The sequence below is a fragment of the Epinephelus lanceolatus genome, chromosome 9 (genome assembly GCF_041903045.1).
Source record: "Epinephelus lanceolatus isolate andai-2023 chromosome 9, ASM4190304v1, whole genome shotgun sequence".
In the NCBI taxonomy this organism is placed as follows: Eukaryota; Metazoa; Chordata; class Actinopteri; order Perciformes; family Serranidae; genus Epinephelus; species Epinephelus lanceolatus.
Genome location: NC_135742.1, coordinates 46924889 through 46941913, shown reverse-complemented (window position 1 = coordinate 46941913; position 17025 = coordinate 46924889). Strand labels below are relative to the sequence as shown.

Below are 17025 nucleotides of genomic sequence, written 5' to 3'. Positions count from 1 at the left end.
TGTCAAGAATGTCACTCTATGAGGTTGTGATGATGAGATTTTGTATTGACAGTTGAATTCTCTGGTGTGTTGCTGGGGGACAGGGGGTATGCCTGCCAGCCTTTTCTCCTCACACCATACACAGACCCTCAGGAAGCACAGCAGGCCTATAATCATACCCATGCCAGGACAAGGGCTAGGATTGAAATGACCTTTGGCCTCCTGAAGGCACGCTTTCACTGTCTTCACCACTTAAGGGTCAGCCCTTTGAGGGCATGTGACATCACTGTGGCCTGTGCTGTCCTCCACAATGTGGCCTGCCTGAGGAAGGAGAGGGCCCCCATCACACATGGACTGGGACAATCCTGCCATCTTCCCTGATGACTCCAGTGGTCAGCTGGTCAGGGACCAATATGTGTTAAATTATTTTAGTTAACATGCATGCTTTAAATTTAAGTTAAATATGTCCTGCAGTGGCAGAGACGCATGCTGTGAATTTCAGTTAAATATGGCCTGCATTGGCAGAGGAATTTGTGTTTTTTTTTATTCAATTTAAATTGATTTGGCCTCTTATGTTGGTTGTGCTGTATATTGTGTGTATATAAGCTTGCAGGGAGGCTACTGCATCCATTCATTTGTCTGTTCATTTGTTGTGTATGGATGTGTCCTGCATTTATTTCAGTGTGCAGACACGCGGGGTGTATCATATACAGACCTTTGAATGTGTATTTATTCTTGTGGTGTATAATATGCTTTGATTCCGTGCTTTCTATCTTGTAGAGTCACTGTGTGACTTCAGTTTTGAAAGGAGCTGATGGTTTACTTGCTTTGATTTATCCTTATTCAATAAAGGAACATCATGTTACTCTTTGATGTGTATTTATATTTATATGGGATGTGTATTTTATATATAGTCTATGGGAAACTGTAAATTATCTTATGATTGCAAAATCATCTAAAATCATCATTTATCTAAAATGATTGCAATTAATGATCACAAATGTTTAAATAATGACAGTGGGTCTGGTTGAATGTGATAACAATGTGCAATGGGCAGTGGAATAACTATTGGTTTCCGTTTGTGGTGACTGCTGACTGAGATAAGGGATGAGATTAAATAGATCCTGGAACTTAGCCTGGTCTGGAGCAGGCTAGCTCCACAGAATAAATCTCCATGGTAACTTATGTCATAACATATCCCGCTGTCCACTATCCCGCTTTTGTGCAACCAGATCACGGATAAATTGAGCCAGAATAACCAAGATATCCCGGCTTAATCCCTTATCCTAGTTTTGTGCAATAGGCCCCAGATCGTAAATGAAAAATTCAAACAAATATTAGATTAACCAATTGTCAAGCATTAAACGCCAACAGTGAACACAAGCACCTAGACCTGCTTGATCTATCCCTGTGTTTGTAGGCTTTTCATCTACATAGCAGCAGTGTTACTGATCCAAGGCCCATTTTTTTCAGTTTTTCATTTTAAAACAAAATCTGGAAATTTATTGGCGATTGAAATTTCAGACTTTAACAATACAAAAATACAATACAAAAACCCAGGTGAAAATCAGATAACAAAAATACTGTTTGCATCACAAGTACTCTATAGTTCAACAGCTGCACTATCAATATTTTTGTATAATCAGTAAGCCAGATGACTATGTAGTATGAAAGGGGTCACTCACAGTGACATGTCCACACAGAATTATAACCCAATATCCCCTCAGCTCTATGCACTGTTTAGTGTCTTTTCACTATTTAGATTTGACTGGTTTGGTTCAGCACTCTCATCAGACTTGTTATCAGCAGTATCCTGCAGGTTTCCCCACTGTACACTTCAGACTGGTCCAATTAGAGACTAACTCGTGAACATAGTGAAACATATGGCAGCTAAAGAGACAGATTCTTTTTTCCTCAAGAGCTGGTTTAGACCAAAAACAGAGCTTAAAGGAGAGAATGTTGGACTTAAGTTCATCAGGTTGCCATAGACATGACTCCTATTAAGGCTTAATGTTACTCTGTCTGCTGAATGTGTAATGGAGTAAGTTTACTAACATGTTAGCCAAATCAACTTCTCAAGGCCATATGTCAAACATTAGCATTTCTAGCTTGTTGATTAATGCAGCTCTAATTAATAATCAAAGTTATGGTAGTTATGCTAGCTACTAGTTAGTTATCAATGATTTTGGAGCTTAAGACAGCAGCTAACATAAGAACTGTTTTTGTCACTAGAAGACCTCATTTACTTGATGCAGGAAACAGTTTGAATGTGAATGGACATAAAATTCCTGTAAAACTCAGGTGTCAAACTGAACATGAGGAGCCTCATCCATGGTACAAGTCACAATAGGATCATTATGGGAGATCTGGGACAATGTCATCTCAGGGCCTGTGTCCACACAGTGTTTTTTTCTTCTGCAGAAAATTGGTGGCAGGTCACTGGAGAGTGTTTCATCCCAGCGCTGAGAGCACTTTTTTATTAGTGACACACTTGGGTGGATTTGTTTCTATGGCAACAATATCTTGACATTAACGTTAGCTAGGTAGCTAATGCAACACTACAATAACAGGGGGTTGATTACACAGTTAAAAACAAGCTTACAAAGGTACGTGATAAATGCACAACACTCACCAGCAACATTCAGTGTCAGCTTCTCGATCTGCTCCCACAAATGGGCTTTTCTGTCTTTGCTGTGACAGTAGCCTAGCTACAAGTGCAGCAGTGACATCACCCATGCATTTCTGTAAAGTTAAGAGATTTTTATCTAGAAGCAACTGGAGAAGCTGCACAAAAAAGCAAAGCGCTCTGAAAAAGATGCTGAGCACAACACTTTTTCTCTAGGCGCCAGCATGCAGCCACTTACACCCTCTCCTCATTGGGAACAATTTAAAAAAGACCTTGGCACTGAGAAGAAAAAAGAAAAAAAAAACACTGTGTGGACACAGGCCCTCAGTTGTCTACTTCACAAGCATTATTTTCTAGACAAGTCTTAGAATGCATCTATCAGTTCAAATACCATTTGCAGGGTGGGAAATTAACACCTGTGACCAGCCAAATACTAACATATATACTATGATCACTATCCCAGTCACTTTGGTAGATACTCAGTTTTTTGTCCAATAAAAACTAGGTTTGATAGGTAAACTAGTTACAGTGGTTTATTTATAAAGACCACCAGCCACTGTGGCCAGTGGCCAAAAAATTGGTTACCTTCCTGTTCTGGTCTTGCATGCTGGTACCAACAATCCGTATCAAAACCAAAGGAACTAGAGAGACCCCAAAGACAAATGCAGGTTACTGGTGATACAAAAGCCTGTTGATTCAAACAGGTTAGTAGCAACAAAAGGCAAGTTTGGATTTATGCTCTCATCCTTTACCTAGAGCCCAGTGAGGTCTACAATGGCCTTGATGAAGATGGTGTCATCTCGTATGTAGGAGTTCTTAGAGTCCAGCTTGGAGAGTGGACAGAAGAGTGGGCAACCACTGGCGATGTTCATATCACTGACAGGCCTCTGGAAGGACGAGGAGGAGATGTCGGGCCTGAAGGCATCAATGATGTGCTCCCTGTTGTTCTGGTCGAGCAGCATTAGGGTGACCTGGGTACAGATGTTAACACTGTAGCCTTACATCTGCTCTGACAGACCTACTAAGAACTTATAGTCTACAGCTTGATGATAATATCAGGTGTCATCAAGCTCTATTAACAGCGGATTAAAAATTAATAATGGATCATAGAAAGAGTAAATTAAATAAGTGAAAATATTGGTGCAATAACCCACAAAATGTGAAGCAAAGTATAAAAATAACATCAGAAGAAACCCTCATGGTACTTTTGGTTTTCAAAATTATTTCAAACTACAACTAAATGCAGCCAAATTAGCAACTGGCAATATATATATATATATATATATATATATATATATATATATATATATATATATATATATATATATATATATATATATATACAAATCAGCCAAAACATTAAAACCATTGTTCAGTCCCACTGGATCAGCTGCAGTGCGCCGGTAATTTGTCACAGACAGCGGGTAAGGAGGCAGAGACGGCAATATGGCTAAAAAATCAGGTAGCCAAAAATGGAAAGAAAGGAAGCTAAGAGAGGAGAAAGAAGCAAAGGGTCGACGGTATGTCACCCAGTATTTCAAAAAGCAAGGTGGGTTTGTTAGTGGTTCATGTGGTGGAAAGTTATGGAATATTAACGTTGCCCGTGGTCTATAAGCTAGCTCACTTTTCTACCCACGTTAGCTCATATTTCTGAAGAAAACTCTGGATTTTTACATTTCACTGTTGTTTTACTTAAATAATCAATACAGTCAAATGTTTAGCAAGCTGCTCATATTCAATCAGTTGACCTCCCCTCTGTCAAAATGATGCCTCGTTCCGAACAGATACGTCAAGTGCAGCAGCAGCAGCAGCAACAGCAGCAGCAGCAGCTGTCTGTCAGCCCCCAACTCCACCTGCCCCTGAACCAGTACCCCCACGTGAGGAAGGAGGTGAGCAGCTGTGTGTTGAATTTATAATAATGATAAACTTTATTATAGACTCAAATGTCAGATAAGAACAAAAAACAATATACACAAAAGATATAAAAGATGAATGTCTTATTATGGAAAAGATTAATTAAAATAAATGAAATAAAAATCGTTCTGAACAATTTTAATGATTTAAAAAGCATATATATACATATACATATATATATATATATATACATATACATATACATATATATATATATGTATACATATATATATATATGTATACTGTATATATATTTAAAACTTTTTTGTTTTGTTAAAATTCAGCTATCACTGAAATAGAAGAATTGCAGTAGGAACAGAGAAGAAAATTTGTGGTGTGTGCAGCAGACTGCTCTCAATCCAATCAGAGAAATGTTTACATATTCTGGAAATAAGAAGAAAAATAGATTAACGACCATATAGCCTTATATATGTATTTTTTCACCTCAAATCCAATGCCACCACCTGTGAGTCCCCAGTTTTGGAGATAAATTAGACCTACAAGAGGGAGACAGTGAGCAGTGGGGGATTGTTAGTGAAAATCGCATTTTCTTTTGTTATTTTTGGTCAAATCACTGAAAGCACCTTTAAGTAAAACAAAATGGTGGGAGGCCACCTGAAGCGGTGACTATGATGCTATTACAATAGTTAAGCTACATTATAGGAAATACTATATAATTTATGTATGTCACGTACACTCTACAGAGCCAGGTCCAGGATCCTCTTCAAGTTTGTCAGGGAGGAATGTGGAAGTGGAGGAAGAGATTGTTCTTTTTTCACAAATATGGGAATGATAGTCAAAAATACCATCAAAATGCATAGTTTTATGTAATATAGCATCAAAAATTTTCAACAGCCTCCCAGCCAGCTGTGTGAGGAGCCCAGTAAAAATTGTTTTCATGGGGCCCAAAATCCCTGGCAACGCCCCTGGTTGCCAACACCAGAGCAAACAGGCCTGACGTGAAGGGCAGTCGTGGCAGGCCTCCTATGAGATCGGAGATTGGCTGCGTGCAGTCGGTTCTGGATTGTCTGGGCAGAGAGCCGTCAGCCACATCATCCTGCAAACCTTGCTTGCAAATCTGTAGAAGACTGCCTACAGTTCCTAAGTGCTGACAGGATGAGGAAACGGTCTTCGTGGGGTGCTGTCTTCTTGGGACGCCCACTCCGTGGCCTGTCTCTGACATCCCCCGTTATATGGAACTTGGCCTTTTAGTTTACTAGGGCTCACTCCAAATAATGCCACAACTTGGTTTTGTGGAACACCAGCTTGAAGTTGCCCTATTGCAGGGGCCCTATCCAGACCAGTCAAATGTGGTATGCCAATTCTTGGAGCAGACACCAACTGACCACTGTAGCAGGGCCAATGTTCACAGGTGCTGACAATCAGGTGCCTGATTGACACCTGATTGTCAGCACCTGGGAATACCAGAAGCTCAAAACAAGAGTCAATAGCAACAAAAAAAAGAAAAGAAAAGATTTGGCAATTTTTTCATGGGCGCAACCCATATACTCAGCTCTGCTGCTCAACCCACAAATTCATGTTCCTTACAAATGTGGTACCATTTAAAAGGGTAATAAACAGGCTTTTTAATTGCCAAGAAGCATTGTTACAACAAAGAAATAATCTACCAAACACAAATTTCCTTACTTTTTGTGCTTAGTTTAGTTTTTCTGATGTTAAACGTGTTCCTCATTTACTTTAAATCATGAAGAATGTTCAACATTTTTGGTTGCTCTGTTTAGTGTGGAGGCATGGGAAAAAACTAAGCTTTCTTTGCAAATTCAAGGTAGCAGTGTTCGACATAAGCAATGGCCCGATGGCCCGGGGCCAATCAAAAAGTATGTCGGTCAAGTTGACTGACCAGTCACAGGCCCACTCAGGCCAGTGACACTATAAGGTTTTTTTGTGTGTTTGTTTTTTTAACCACGCCGCGCGCGACAGGTCAGAGCTCAGTGAGATGTTCTATGCTAAGCATGCCCGAGAAGCTAACATTACCTCAGTAGGCTAATATATATCAGGCTGTCAGGGGAACAACTCCAGCGGATTTTTTCCCCACTTTTCTTGAGCCTTCAGTGGATTTATTGGGCTTTTTGGCCAAAGGTGCCCTCACCTTTGCCTGTGCAGTGAAACGCCGGAGAAGGGGGAAACGTGCCATTGCGCTTGTGCGTCTCCACCAATGTGGACACCGCACACCGCTGCCAGGTATATTTCTCTCCAACGTGCGTTCGCTGACCAACAAACTGGATGAACTTCCGCTACTGATGGTGAAAAACCGAGACTTTTCTACATCTGCAGTTTTGTGCTTCACGGAGACGTAGCTGTGTGGATCGATACTGGAGTCTGCGCTGCAGCTGGCAGGCTTCCAACTCTTCAGAGCGGATCGTAACACGGAACTCTCTGGCAAAACCAAAGGTGGAGGTATCTGTTTTTATACTTACAGTGGCTGGTGTAATGACGTGACAGTGATCCAGCAGCACTGCTCTCCTGATCTGGAATCTTTTTTCATCAACTGCAAACCTTTTTACTCCCACCGTGAGTTTGCTTCATTCGTTCTGGTGGGTGTTTACATCCCACCGCCGGCCAACGTGCAGTAGGTAGGCTACAACGCACGCTCGCCGACCAGATACTGTGTGGAGCAGACTTACCCAGACTCCTTAGTTATTGTCCTTGGCGACTTTAACAAAGGTAACCTCACCCATGAACTCCCCAAATACAAACAGTTTATAAAATGTCTGACCAGAGAGAAGAATATCCTGGATCACTGTTATACAACTGTCAACAACGCCTATCACGCCTATGCACTGGGCCACTCTGACCACACCACCGTCCACCTGATTCACTCATACAGGCAGAAGTTAAAGCTCTGTAAACCTGTTGTGAGGTCATCTAAGAAGTGGAGCAGTGATGCTGTAGAGGATCTCCAGGCGTGTTTGGACACTACTGACTGGGGTGTTTTCAGGTCCGCCACCAATAGTCTGGATGAGTACACGGAGGCTGTGACATCATACATCAGCTTCTGTGAGGACTGCTGTATACCATCACGCACTATGGTGAGGTATAATGGAGTTAAATGAAATTAAATTAAATGGAGTTTTATAGACATTTTTTTTTCTCTCCAGTGAAACTCTGAAGTACTGGCCTGGGGGACCAGTGGGGAAAAATGTTATGTTGAACACTGAGGTAGGTTCAAGGTTCAGGGTAACTCATATACAAATGGTCATTTTACAGTCAAAGAATTCTTTTAAGCAAAAGCACTAACACCACAGGGTAGTCATACTCTGTTACAAGCAGTGTTGCCACAGTTACTGTGAAAAAGTAATCTGATTTATGATTAGGCTACTGATTACTCATTTAAAAAGTAATCTAGTTACTGTAATGATTACTTGATTTTATAAGCAACTAAGTTAGATTACTAGTTACGTAATTAGTTACTTTTGGCTGCTGGCACTGCCGCCTCAACATAAAAATGACAACCAGTTTTGCTTATACTCACTTTATCTGAAAAGCATTTGTAACACATGTTTAAGGTTGTTAATGTATTTATAAAACATGCAATAAAATAAAGCCAGTCTTTCTTGACCTCACTTAACATAAACACTTATTTTTCTAAAATAAATAAATAAAATAAAGCCAGTCTTTCTTGACCTCACTTATCATAAACACTTCTTTTTTAAAAAATAAATAAATAAATAAAATAAAGCCAGTCTTTCTTGACCTCACTTATCATAAACACTTCTTTTTAAAAAATAAATAAATAAAATAAAGCCAGTCTTTCTTGACCTCACTTAACAAAAACACTTATTTTTGTAAAATAAATACATAAATAAAGCCTGTCTTTTTTTTTTTTAACCTACAAAGCCTATTTAACAGTAACTGTAACAATGCACAAAATCTCACCCGACTTTCCTTTTGCTCTTTAATCTGTAAACTTTGTTTAGGCCTAATCTGCCTGCCCTCAACATATTCAGATATTGTCCTAGTGTTCTGAGTGAAACAGTGGAGAGGGGCAAGTAAACCAGTGGTTGTATCTCATTAACAGAAGCTTCTCAACCCTCATTAGTAAGTCTGTTCCATCTAGGTGTGAGCAGACCAGACTAAAAAGCCACTCCACAGGAGTGCTAGACGGGGTTGGAGTGTTATACTTCAAGAAAGTGTTATTTATGTTTGAAAACTGATCCAAAATATGAAGCTCATGCCCTGACCTCAAGTAGTCCATGACTTCCTTTTCTGCCGAGTAGGTCTGTTCTGGCTCTGTCTCAAAAGCGAAAAAGTCCATGTCACCTTGGCTGGCAGACATGGTGGGCACACTGGCAGGGCTCTGTGGTGCTGCTGGTGCAGAGGCAGTTGTGCGACACTCTGATGTCAGAAGCTCCTTTACTTGCTCCCTCCTACCTTCATCTCTCAACCACTGGAGTTTGAATTTTGGACACTGACAGCTGCGAGAAGGGCATCTTTGTTGTCCAGCACACCAGCAAAACGAGTGTGGATAGCCTGAAAAATATAATTTGATATGTTTCTTATTATCTAGTTGTAGCCTATAAGGCCTACTATTTATTTTGTCATACAGTTATTTGCAAACCATGCCTCATGTGGGATTAATATTATGGATTTAATTTTTTTGGTTATTTACTGACTCTTTATTTGTTTTAATCTTCTTTTGCAGTAATAATGAATATTTTTGACAACTATTATTTTTACCACAGCGCAGTGGGATAGTTGTGGTCTTTATTTTGTGCTACTGACAACCTACATATGCAGTATGGAGTGACTCTGTTCCATGTTCATGATTAGTGCAATCCAAAAAAATGTAATTAGCTTAAAGATGGAACATACCTGCACTATGGCATCTGCAAGACCTGTAGTCATTTTGGAGAGGGTGTCTTTCACAGCCAAGGTCTTCTGCATGAGAACTTCAAGTGTGGGTAGTAAAGTCTCATAAGGACGGTTGGACTTGTAGGATGTCCATTGCTACAGTCAGAGGCTTCATGGCGGTGCAGTACTCATGCAGGAACTGGTATTCTTTGTCTTTGAAGCTCTTGACTTCCAGCTTGGTGCACAGAGTATTCAGGTCATTTATGGGGATTTCTGTGATTCTATTTACAGCACCATAAAAGGAATTCCACCTTGTGGATGTCGGTACCGGGAGCTTTCTTTTGTTGACTTCCTCCACTGTTTCTGAAGCAAGGGTAGATTGACTTGCTTTGGTCCAAAGAGCTGTACATTTCGCTGCGCTGCTCCTATACACAACCTTGCTCTCTGCATTGGAAGTAAGGTATTTCTCCACACCTGTAGTGTGGGGGAGAGACTCTTATTTTATTCTCAGCTCATCTACAAAAGTGATAACATCCGTGGGAGTGGACTCTTCCTCCTCCGTCTCATCATCGGACTCTGTGATAGGCTGATAGACTTTAAAAGCCTTGACAAAGTCTGATCCATTATCAGTCACTGTTGCTACTACTTTGTTTATTAGTCCATATGAAGAGTGAATGTTTTCGATTTCTGCACCAATAACATCATATGTGTGCCTACTGCAAATTCTCCTACATGCTAATGCGGCCTTGTTGCGCTCTAATGTGGATCTATTGATCCAGTGGACAGTAACTCCCATACAGCTTCTGTTGTTAGCAATCCAAATGTCTGCCGTAGTTGACACAAAGTCGACCTTGTTCAGCACGGCCTTCAGATTTTTCTCCATCTCCGCATATTCCTTGTGCAAGTAGGAAGAAAAATATGTTCTGTGAGGCATTTGTACTTGGGACCTTGTTTATTATGGCATGGAACGAGGGCGAGTCAACAGTGTTCAGCGGCAGCATTTTCTCTACAACATACCACCCGACCAACTTTTTCAACTCTCCCCCACTCACTGGCTGTGGTTTTGCAGCACTAAAGTCCAGCTTTTGTTGTTTGGTGAGTGGGTGATCTCCTGCAGAAGTCGAGGCCGAGGCTTTGCTCGCAGCTCTCTGAGGTACTTTCTCTGTGAGCTTGACTGTGTTGTGCTGCGATTCCAAATGTTTCTTCAAATTGGACGTTGTGTTTTTGAAGCAGGATAGCATTTTGTTGCCAGCACAGAGTGTACAATGAACATTAATATTCTTGTTGTCCTTAATTGAAACAAACTCAAAATAATGGCTGTATTTCCAGCTAGAAAACGCGTACCTCTCATCTTGCTCCATTGCTCTGGTTGTTTAAGTTTGGTTTGGGGTCGCGTGTTCAACGTGAGCTCTGTCGCTACCGACAGGCTCGTTCTCACGATGCATGTGTGAGCTGTCGCAGTCACACATGTGACGTCACTCCCGGAGACAGAAGAAAACAGCAAATAATTATACCACGGTCTTTACCTTGAATGATGCCCTCATCTCCCTATCCTCGAGACCTATATATCAACAATGTCATGTGACTGACCTTAGGAGGCTTGGCTCACCGCCCATAAAACCACCCCAGTGAGCACACCTCCTCCTCTTGCTGGAATGCCTCAGCCCGTTCTGAGTGACAAGAGATGGTGATGGTCATCGTTAGGTCTCATAGATCCATAGTTATAGGCATAACTTGCGATCTATTTCGACCTCACTCAGACCGTCGCCACGGTCTTTACTTTGGATGAATAGTACCAGCGGTGTCGCGAAGAACAGAGGACTCCACCACCTCACAACCTCGCCCACCAGCTGAGAGTAACACGGCCAAACCCAGTGGAGCAGGGGATGCCATGTTGACTCTGCAGAACCTGGAAAAGGTACAGGAAGTACTCCATGTTGCAGCTGCACAGATTTCTGAAAGAGGAACCCCCTTCAAAGCAGCCCAGGAAATGGCAACAATTCTGGTGGAATGAGCTACCACATGGCCCGGGACAGGGATATCTTGACCAGAATAGGCCTCAACAATAGTTTTGACAATCCAGTGGGACAAGCACTGTTTAGATACAGGGTGGCCCACTTTCTTGCCACCAAAACAGACAAACAGCTGAGAGTGTGAGCGCTGCAAACATAAGCCCTCAGTGCCCTCACCGGGCACAAAGAAAGCAGGCCAGCGCCCTCCTGTAGCAGAGCCTAACTGGGTTGAAATGCGCTGATCTCAATCACTTGATTCACTGTTTGAGGGTTCACCACTTTAGGCAAAAATGAGGGGTTAGGCCATAAAGACACACCCGAGTCACCTGCCTTCCATCTCAAACAAGACTCACTCACAGACAGAGCATACAGTTCACTCACTCTCTTGGCCTAACACACAGGTAAGAGAAAAGCCGTCTTATGGGACAAAAACTTAAGATTAGACTGTTCCATGGGCTCATAAGGGGCCTGCATTAGGGACCGTAGCACCACAGGGAGATCCCACGATTGAGCCCTGGGGGCCCTACTTGGTCACACCTGGTACGCCCCTCTAAAGAACTGAGAGACCAAAACAGGGGAACCCCCTGGAGCAGAAGCCCCCTGTTCCTCCACGGGCGTAACGCCTGGAGAAATAGCAGCGGTGTACACCTTAATCGTGCTGGGAGCCCTCTCTGAGTCCAAAAGGGACTGCACAAAGCGAAGAACCAGCTCAATTGGACAAATGAGTGGATCCACCTGGTTGTTGCAACACCATGCAGAGAATACCTTCCACTTCTGGTCATAGTTAGCACGAGTGGAGGGAGCCCGGGCATTGCCTAGGGTTCTCAGGACAGCCTTATCTAACCCCTGAGGGAGTGACTGAGAAGGGGCCAAGCCCAAAGGTGCAGAACTTCCGGTTTGGGATGCCATATCTGACCCCCCCCACCTGGGAAAGAAGGTCCATCCTGACCGGCAGGGCCTACAGCTGACCGTGAACCAGGCTAAGGAGTACTGGGAACAAATGCCTCCTGGGCCACTTGGAGGCTATCAACAGCACCCCGTAGTGGCCCAGGGCAACCTGGTTGAGTAACAGAGGGATCAGAGGGAACGGCGGAAAAGCGGAAAACAATCCTTCCGGCCATTCTTGAGACAGTGCATCCAAACCCAGGGGAACTCCCTGACCTTCCAGGGAGAACCACATCCTGCAGTGGGTTGTCTCCGCCGATGCAGAGAGGTCAGTCTGCTGTATCGGGTCCCTAGGAGGGCTACCACCTCCAGGTGGATCCTCCACTCTCCCGGGGGAGGACCAGTCCTGGACAGGAGGGAGGAGGAGAGCCTTCAATGCAAGGTGTACTGCCTTCAATTCCAGAACGTTGATGTGTTCGCCACCCCAGGGTGGCATCCACAGCCCGTGCACCATCCTGCCTTCCCAGACTGATGGCATGGTCCCAAGGGGAACCCCCTGGAGCAGAAGCCCCCTGTTCCTCCACGGGCGTAACGCCTGGAGACATGTACGTGTCACCCAAGTTTCACCTGCCTGTGCAACTTTGGGTGGAGTTTGAAGGCATTCAGCCACCTCTGCAGTGGCCAAGCTCTGAGGAGGCCCAAAGGAACAACAGCCACCGCGACCGAAATAATCCCCAGCAGCCTCTGAAAATGAACCAATGCTAGCCTCCTGCCAAGACAGAACCGATCCAGGAGGGCCAGAATTTTCATCACCCTCTGAGGGGTGAGGGATGCCATCATTGTGAGGGAGTTCAGACAAAGACCCACAAAAACTGCCTGCTGCCGCGGTTCAAGGTTGCTTTTCTTCACATTTACCTTGAAACCCCAAGGACTGCACATGTGAGATCACTCTGTGTGTCTTCTATGATTTGGCTGCGGGATGGAGCACAAATCAGCCAATCGTCCAAGTAGGGAAGGATCTTGATCCCCGACAACTGGAGAGGAGACAAGGCAGCCCCCACCACCCTGGTAAACACCCAAGGTGAGAGGGAAATCACCCAATTGTCCAAGTAGGGAAGGATCTTGATCTCCGACAGCTGGAGAGGAGGCAAGGCAGCCCCCACCACCCTGGTAAACACCCAAGGTGAGAGGGAAAGGCCAAATGGCAGGACCCTGAACTGATAAGCTTGGCCTTGGAAGGCAAAATGAAAAAAGGGTCTGTGATCTGGATAGATGGGTACGTGGAAGTACAGTGGTGGAAAAAAGTTTTCAGACACCCTTAAAATTTTACACAATCTCAAATATTATCATGAAATATTTGTGGAAAAATCTTTTTTGTGTTTCAAAAGGTGTGGCTGCATTAGACAGATACAAACAAATACAAATTATATTTTTTTGTTTGTTGTTTACAAGAAAAACTAACAAAACTAAATTCTTGACAGTTTCAATATGTCAGTTCTCAACATTGTCGGTATCAAAGTCAACAGATAACAGAGAATGTGTTCAAAACTGAACAAAAAATAAATAAACCATCACATCATCAAATTAATATTTAGTAGTCCTGCCATTGGCATGTAGTAGAGCTCTAATCTTGGCTGGCATGTTCCCCACGAGCCTTTCACACTGTTGAGGGGTAATCTTGTCCCATTCTTCTTGAATTACTGCTTTTAATTCTTCTAAATTCTTTGGTTTATGCTTTGAAACAGACCTTTTGATAATCCACCACAGATTTTCAATGGGGCTCATGTCCGGGGATTGAGCTGGCCACTCTAAGACCTGGATACTGTGCTCCTGCAGCCAAGTTCTACTGGCCTTGGATGTGTGGCAAGGGGCATTATCTTGTTGAAACATCCAGTTTTTACCTCGACGGAACAGTGCACGCGCAGAAGGGAGCATGTGGGTTTCAAGAATGGTACAATACTTGGTAGAGTTCAATGTGCCATCACAGACAGTGAGATGACCAACACCAGCAGCACTCATGCATCCCCAAACCATGATACTGCCTCCACCATGCTTGACAGTAGGTACTGTACATGCTGGAGATAATGCTTTGCCTGGCCTTCTGCGTACCCTCACATTAGTAGGAGGAAGATAAAGCTGGAAACTGGACCCATCTGACCACAAAATCTTCTTCCAATTCCTGGCTGTCCAGTTCTTGTGTGCCTGGGCCCAACGACGCCGGGCTAACCTCTGTCTCTCATTGATCAGGGGCTTCTTGATAGCCTTGTAGGACCTTAAGCCATGATCTAAAAGTCGGCCACGTACAGTGCGGGTGGAACACTGGACACCAGTTTGGTTTGACCACTGCTGCTGAAGCTCCTGTGATGTCATTCGGCGGTTTTGCCTGCACATGCGGATCAGGATGCGGTCATTTCTTGCTGAAGAAACCCTTGGACGCCCAGATCTTGGTTTGTCTTCCAAGCTGTTTGTTCATCTGTATTTCTGCAGAGTGTATCCAACTGCTGAAGGACTGCATCTGCACTTCCTGGCTATCTGGCGGCAGCTGTACCCTTCCTGGCTGAGAATCTTTATCTTCAGGCGTGTTTCCTGCGTTAGGTTCCTTGTTTTAGCCATTTTTGTGTCTGAAGAACTTTCAAATGTGCTGGCTTTATGTAGACACGAAGCTTGGCAACAAAAATTGTGTCTTTTAATAGAAAGAACGACCTTCATCACTGGTACCAAAATGACCCAATACTCAAAATTTCTTATGTATTTTTATGGAACCAATCAATTTTAAGTTTTTAATGGCTTTTTTAGGATTTATTTAGTATTTTGGCTGTGACTGTACTAAAATAAATTGCACTTGAAGACCTAAGAGTGATTCTTAATGCAATATTTCACAAATGCATGGGGTGTCCGAAAACTTTTTTCCACCACTGTAGGTCTCCTTCAGATCCACTGAGGTGAACCAAGATTTCCTCTTCCAACACCTGTGCCTGGGTCGGGTCCCTGACAACGGTCATGCGAAACCCGTAAAAAGCTGCCGAAACTGAATTCTGTACCCCTTTGATACAATAGTCAGTACCCATGGGTCTGACACTGTTTCTTCCCAGCTTTCCAGGCATAGCTGGGAACAAGTTTCGGTGGCTGACCCCCACACATCCCTAGGCAACACCCCCCTGAGATCCTGGACCTTTGGAGGGGGCGCTTCCTGTGGGGTACATCCCTAGCTGAGGAGTGAGGCTGGGACCCTTGCCAGCGCTGCGAAGGTTGCCTGGAACCACCAGAGGCCGAGAACCCCGACTCCTGTCTCCTGCCATAAGCCCATGGCTCCTGGCGAGTCCAGCATGACTGCGGGGCAGGCTGGGAGCCCCTAGGTTTCCACCTGGCAGCTGCAGCCCTGCTGAATATGCGCCGAACAGAATCTCTTGTACGTCGAGATTGTTCAGCTTTATCCAGTGCACCCTGAGAGTCAGGGTGAAACACATGTGCTGGCGCAATCGGCATATTGGTCAGCTCCTTCCGAATATTTTCAGGCAGAGATGTCTGCGCTAACCAAATCTGCCTCCGTGACATCATGTCAGTCAACTCTGGACTCTTTTAAATCTCAGCTAAAGAGGCACCTTTTCCTGCTGGCTTTTGCCAGCTAGTTGTGTTTTCTGTTTGTTCATGTCATGTGATTTTGTGGTTGTCTGTGTGATTTTGTGGTTGTTTGCAATTGTGAAGCGACCTTGGGTTTCTTGAAAGGCGCTATATAAAATTGATTTATTATTATTATTTTATTATTATGGCAGCAGACATAGATGCACCAATGTCCCTTGTAAGCTGAGAATGGGTGACAAGAGCAGCATCAATCAGGCTCATGGTGTCCTGGTCATCAGGATTGGCAGTCCTCCTAAGAGCTGCCAATAAAATAGCGAGAGCATTTCCCGAGTGGGCTGCTCGTGTGGCTGCATTATATGACCGACAGCAGTCGGTCAGTCTTGTCGCACTCTTTTACTGGACAGCATGGATTCGCAGTCACACGCTCTGGACCCAGAGATGTCAATCCACCATTTCCCGCTCTACAGGAGGCATATCCCCTTAACCAGTCTCCTGAGCAAACTGGGGCACCCCGCTGGGGGCATTCCATGCCTTCCTGAGCATCTGCAAATAGTCCCCCGCCACAGGCACAGAGACAAATCCCTGGGAGTGCTGGGACTGAGAAATGCCTGCCCAAACCCTGTCAACAGTGAGTTAATGGGGAAACACAAATGCAGCTCAAAAAGCAACAAATGAATGAACAGCTCTGTAACTGCGGCAAAAACTAATTTTTTTAAACTTAATTCCTGGCTTGAAAACACCGCAAGACAACAGCGCTTACCCAAAAATGCAGCTAGAGTAATTAGTTACCACCAGGTGCAATCCTTAGGGACACAAGGCACCTGCACAAAATTGATGGATTGTTAAAAGTGGAGTCCCAAACACACTTACCTGCAGGTCTCGGATGAGGTGAGGGAAGCAAAGAGGAGGAGGCATGCTCACCGGGGTGCTTTTATGGGCGAGCCAAGCCTCCTAAGGTCAATCACATGACATTGTTGATATATAGGTCTCGAGGATAGGGAGATGATGGCATCATTCAAGGTAAAGACAGTCTGGTGATGGTCTGAGTGAGGTTGAAATAAATCTGCATTCTGTCTATGTTATGAGGTGGCATAGTAATGCAATAGTAACGCACAGTCATGTGGATAAATAATTTAAATCTGATTACTGGTTTGGAGATATTAACGTGTTAGATTACTCGTTACTGAAAAAAGTAATCAGATTAGAGTAACGGCA

At 43.7% G+C, this 17025-nt stretch overlaps 1 protein-coding gene across 2 annotated transcripts in view; it reads right to left on the bottom strand.

Annotated features, from left to right (window-relative positions):
- Window positions 1–625: 625 nt before the first annotated feature.
- The window catches only part of LOC117252396 (TNF receptor-associated factor 2-like), a 180044-nt gene continuing 163644 nt past the window's right edge, over window positions 626–17025 (bottom strand). Inside the window, exons 10-11 of one of the 2 annotated variants that reach the window (XM_033619233.2) lie at window positions 3358–3576; window positions 626–3246 (exon numbers count right to left, since the gene is read on the bottom strand). In XM_033619233.2, coding sequence (XP_033475124.1) covers window positions 3358–3576 — 219 coding nt within the window. In that variant the 3' untranslated portion in view covers window positions 626–3246. Of the gene's footprint in view, window positions 3577–17025 lie in introns of both variants that reach the window. The other variant, XM_078171015.1, reaches the window with a different exon arrangement.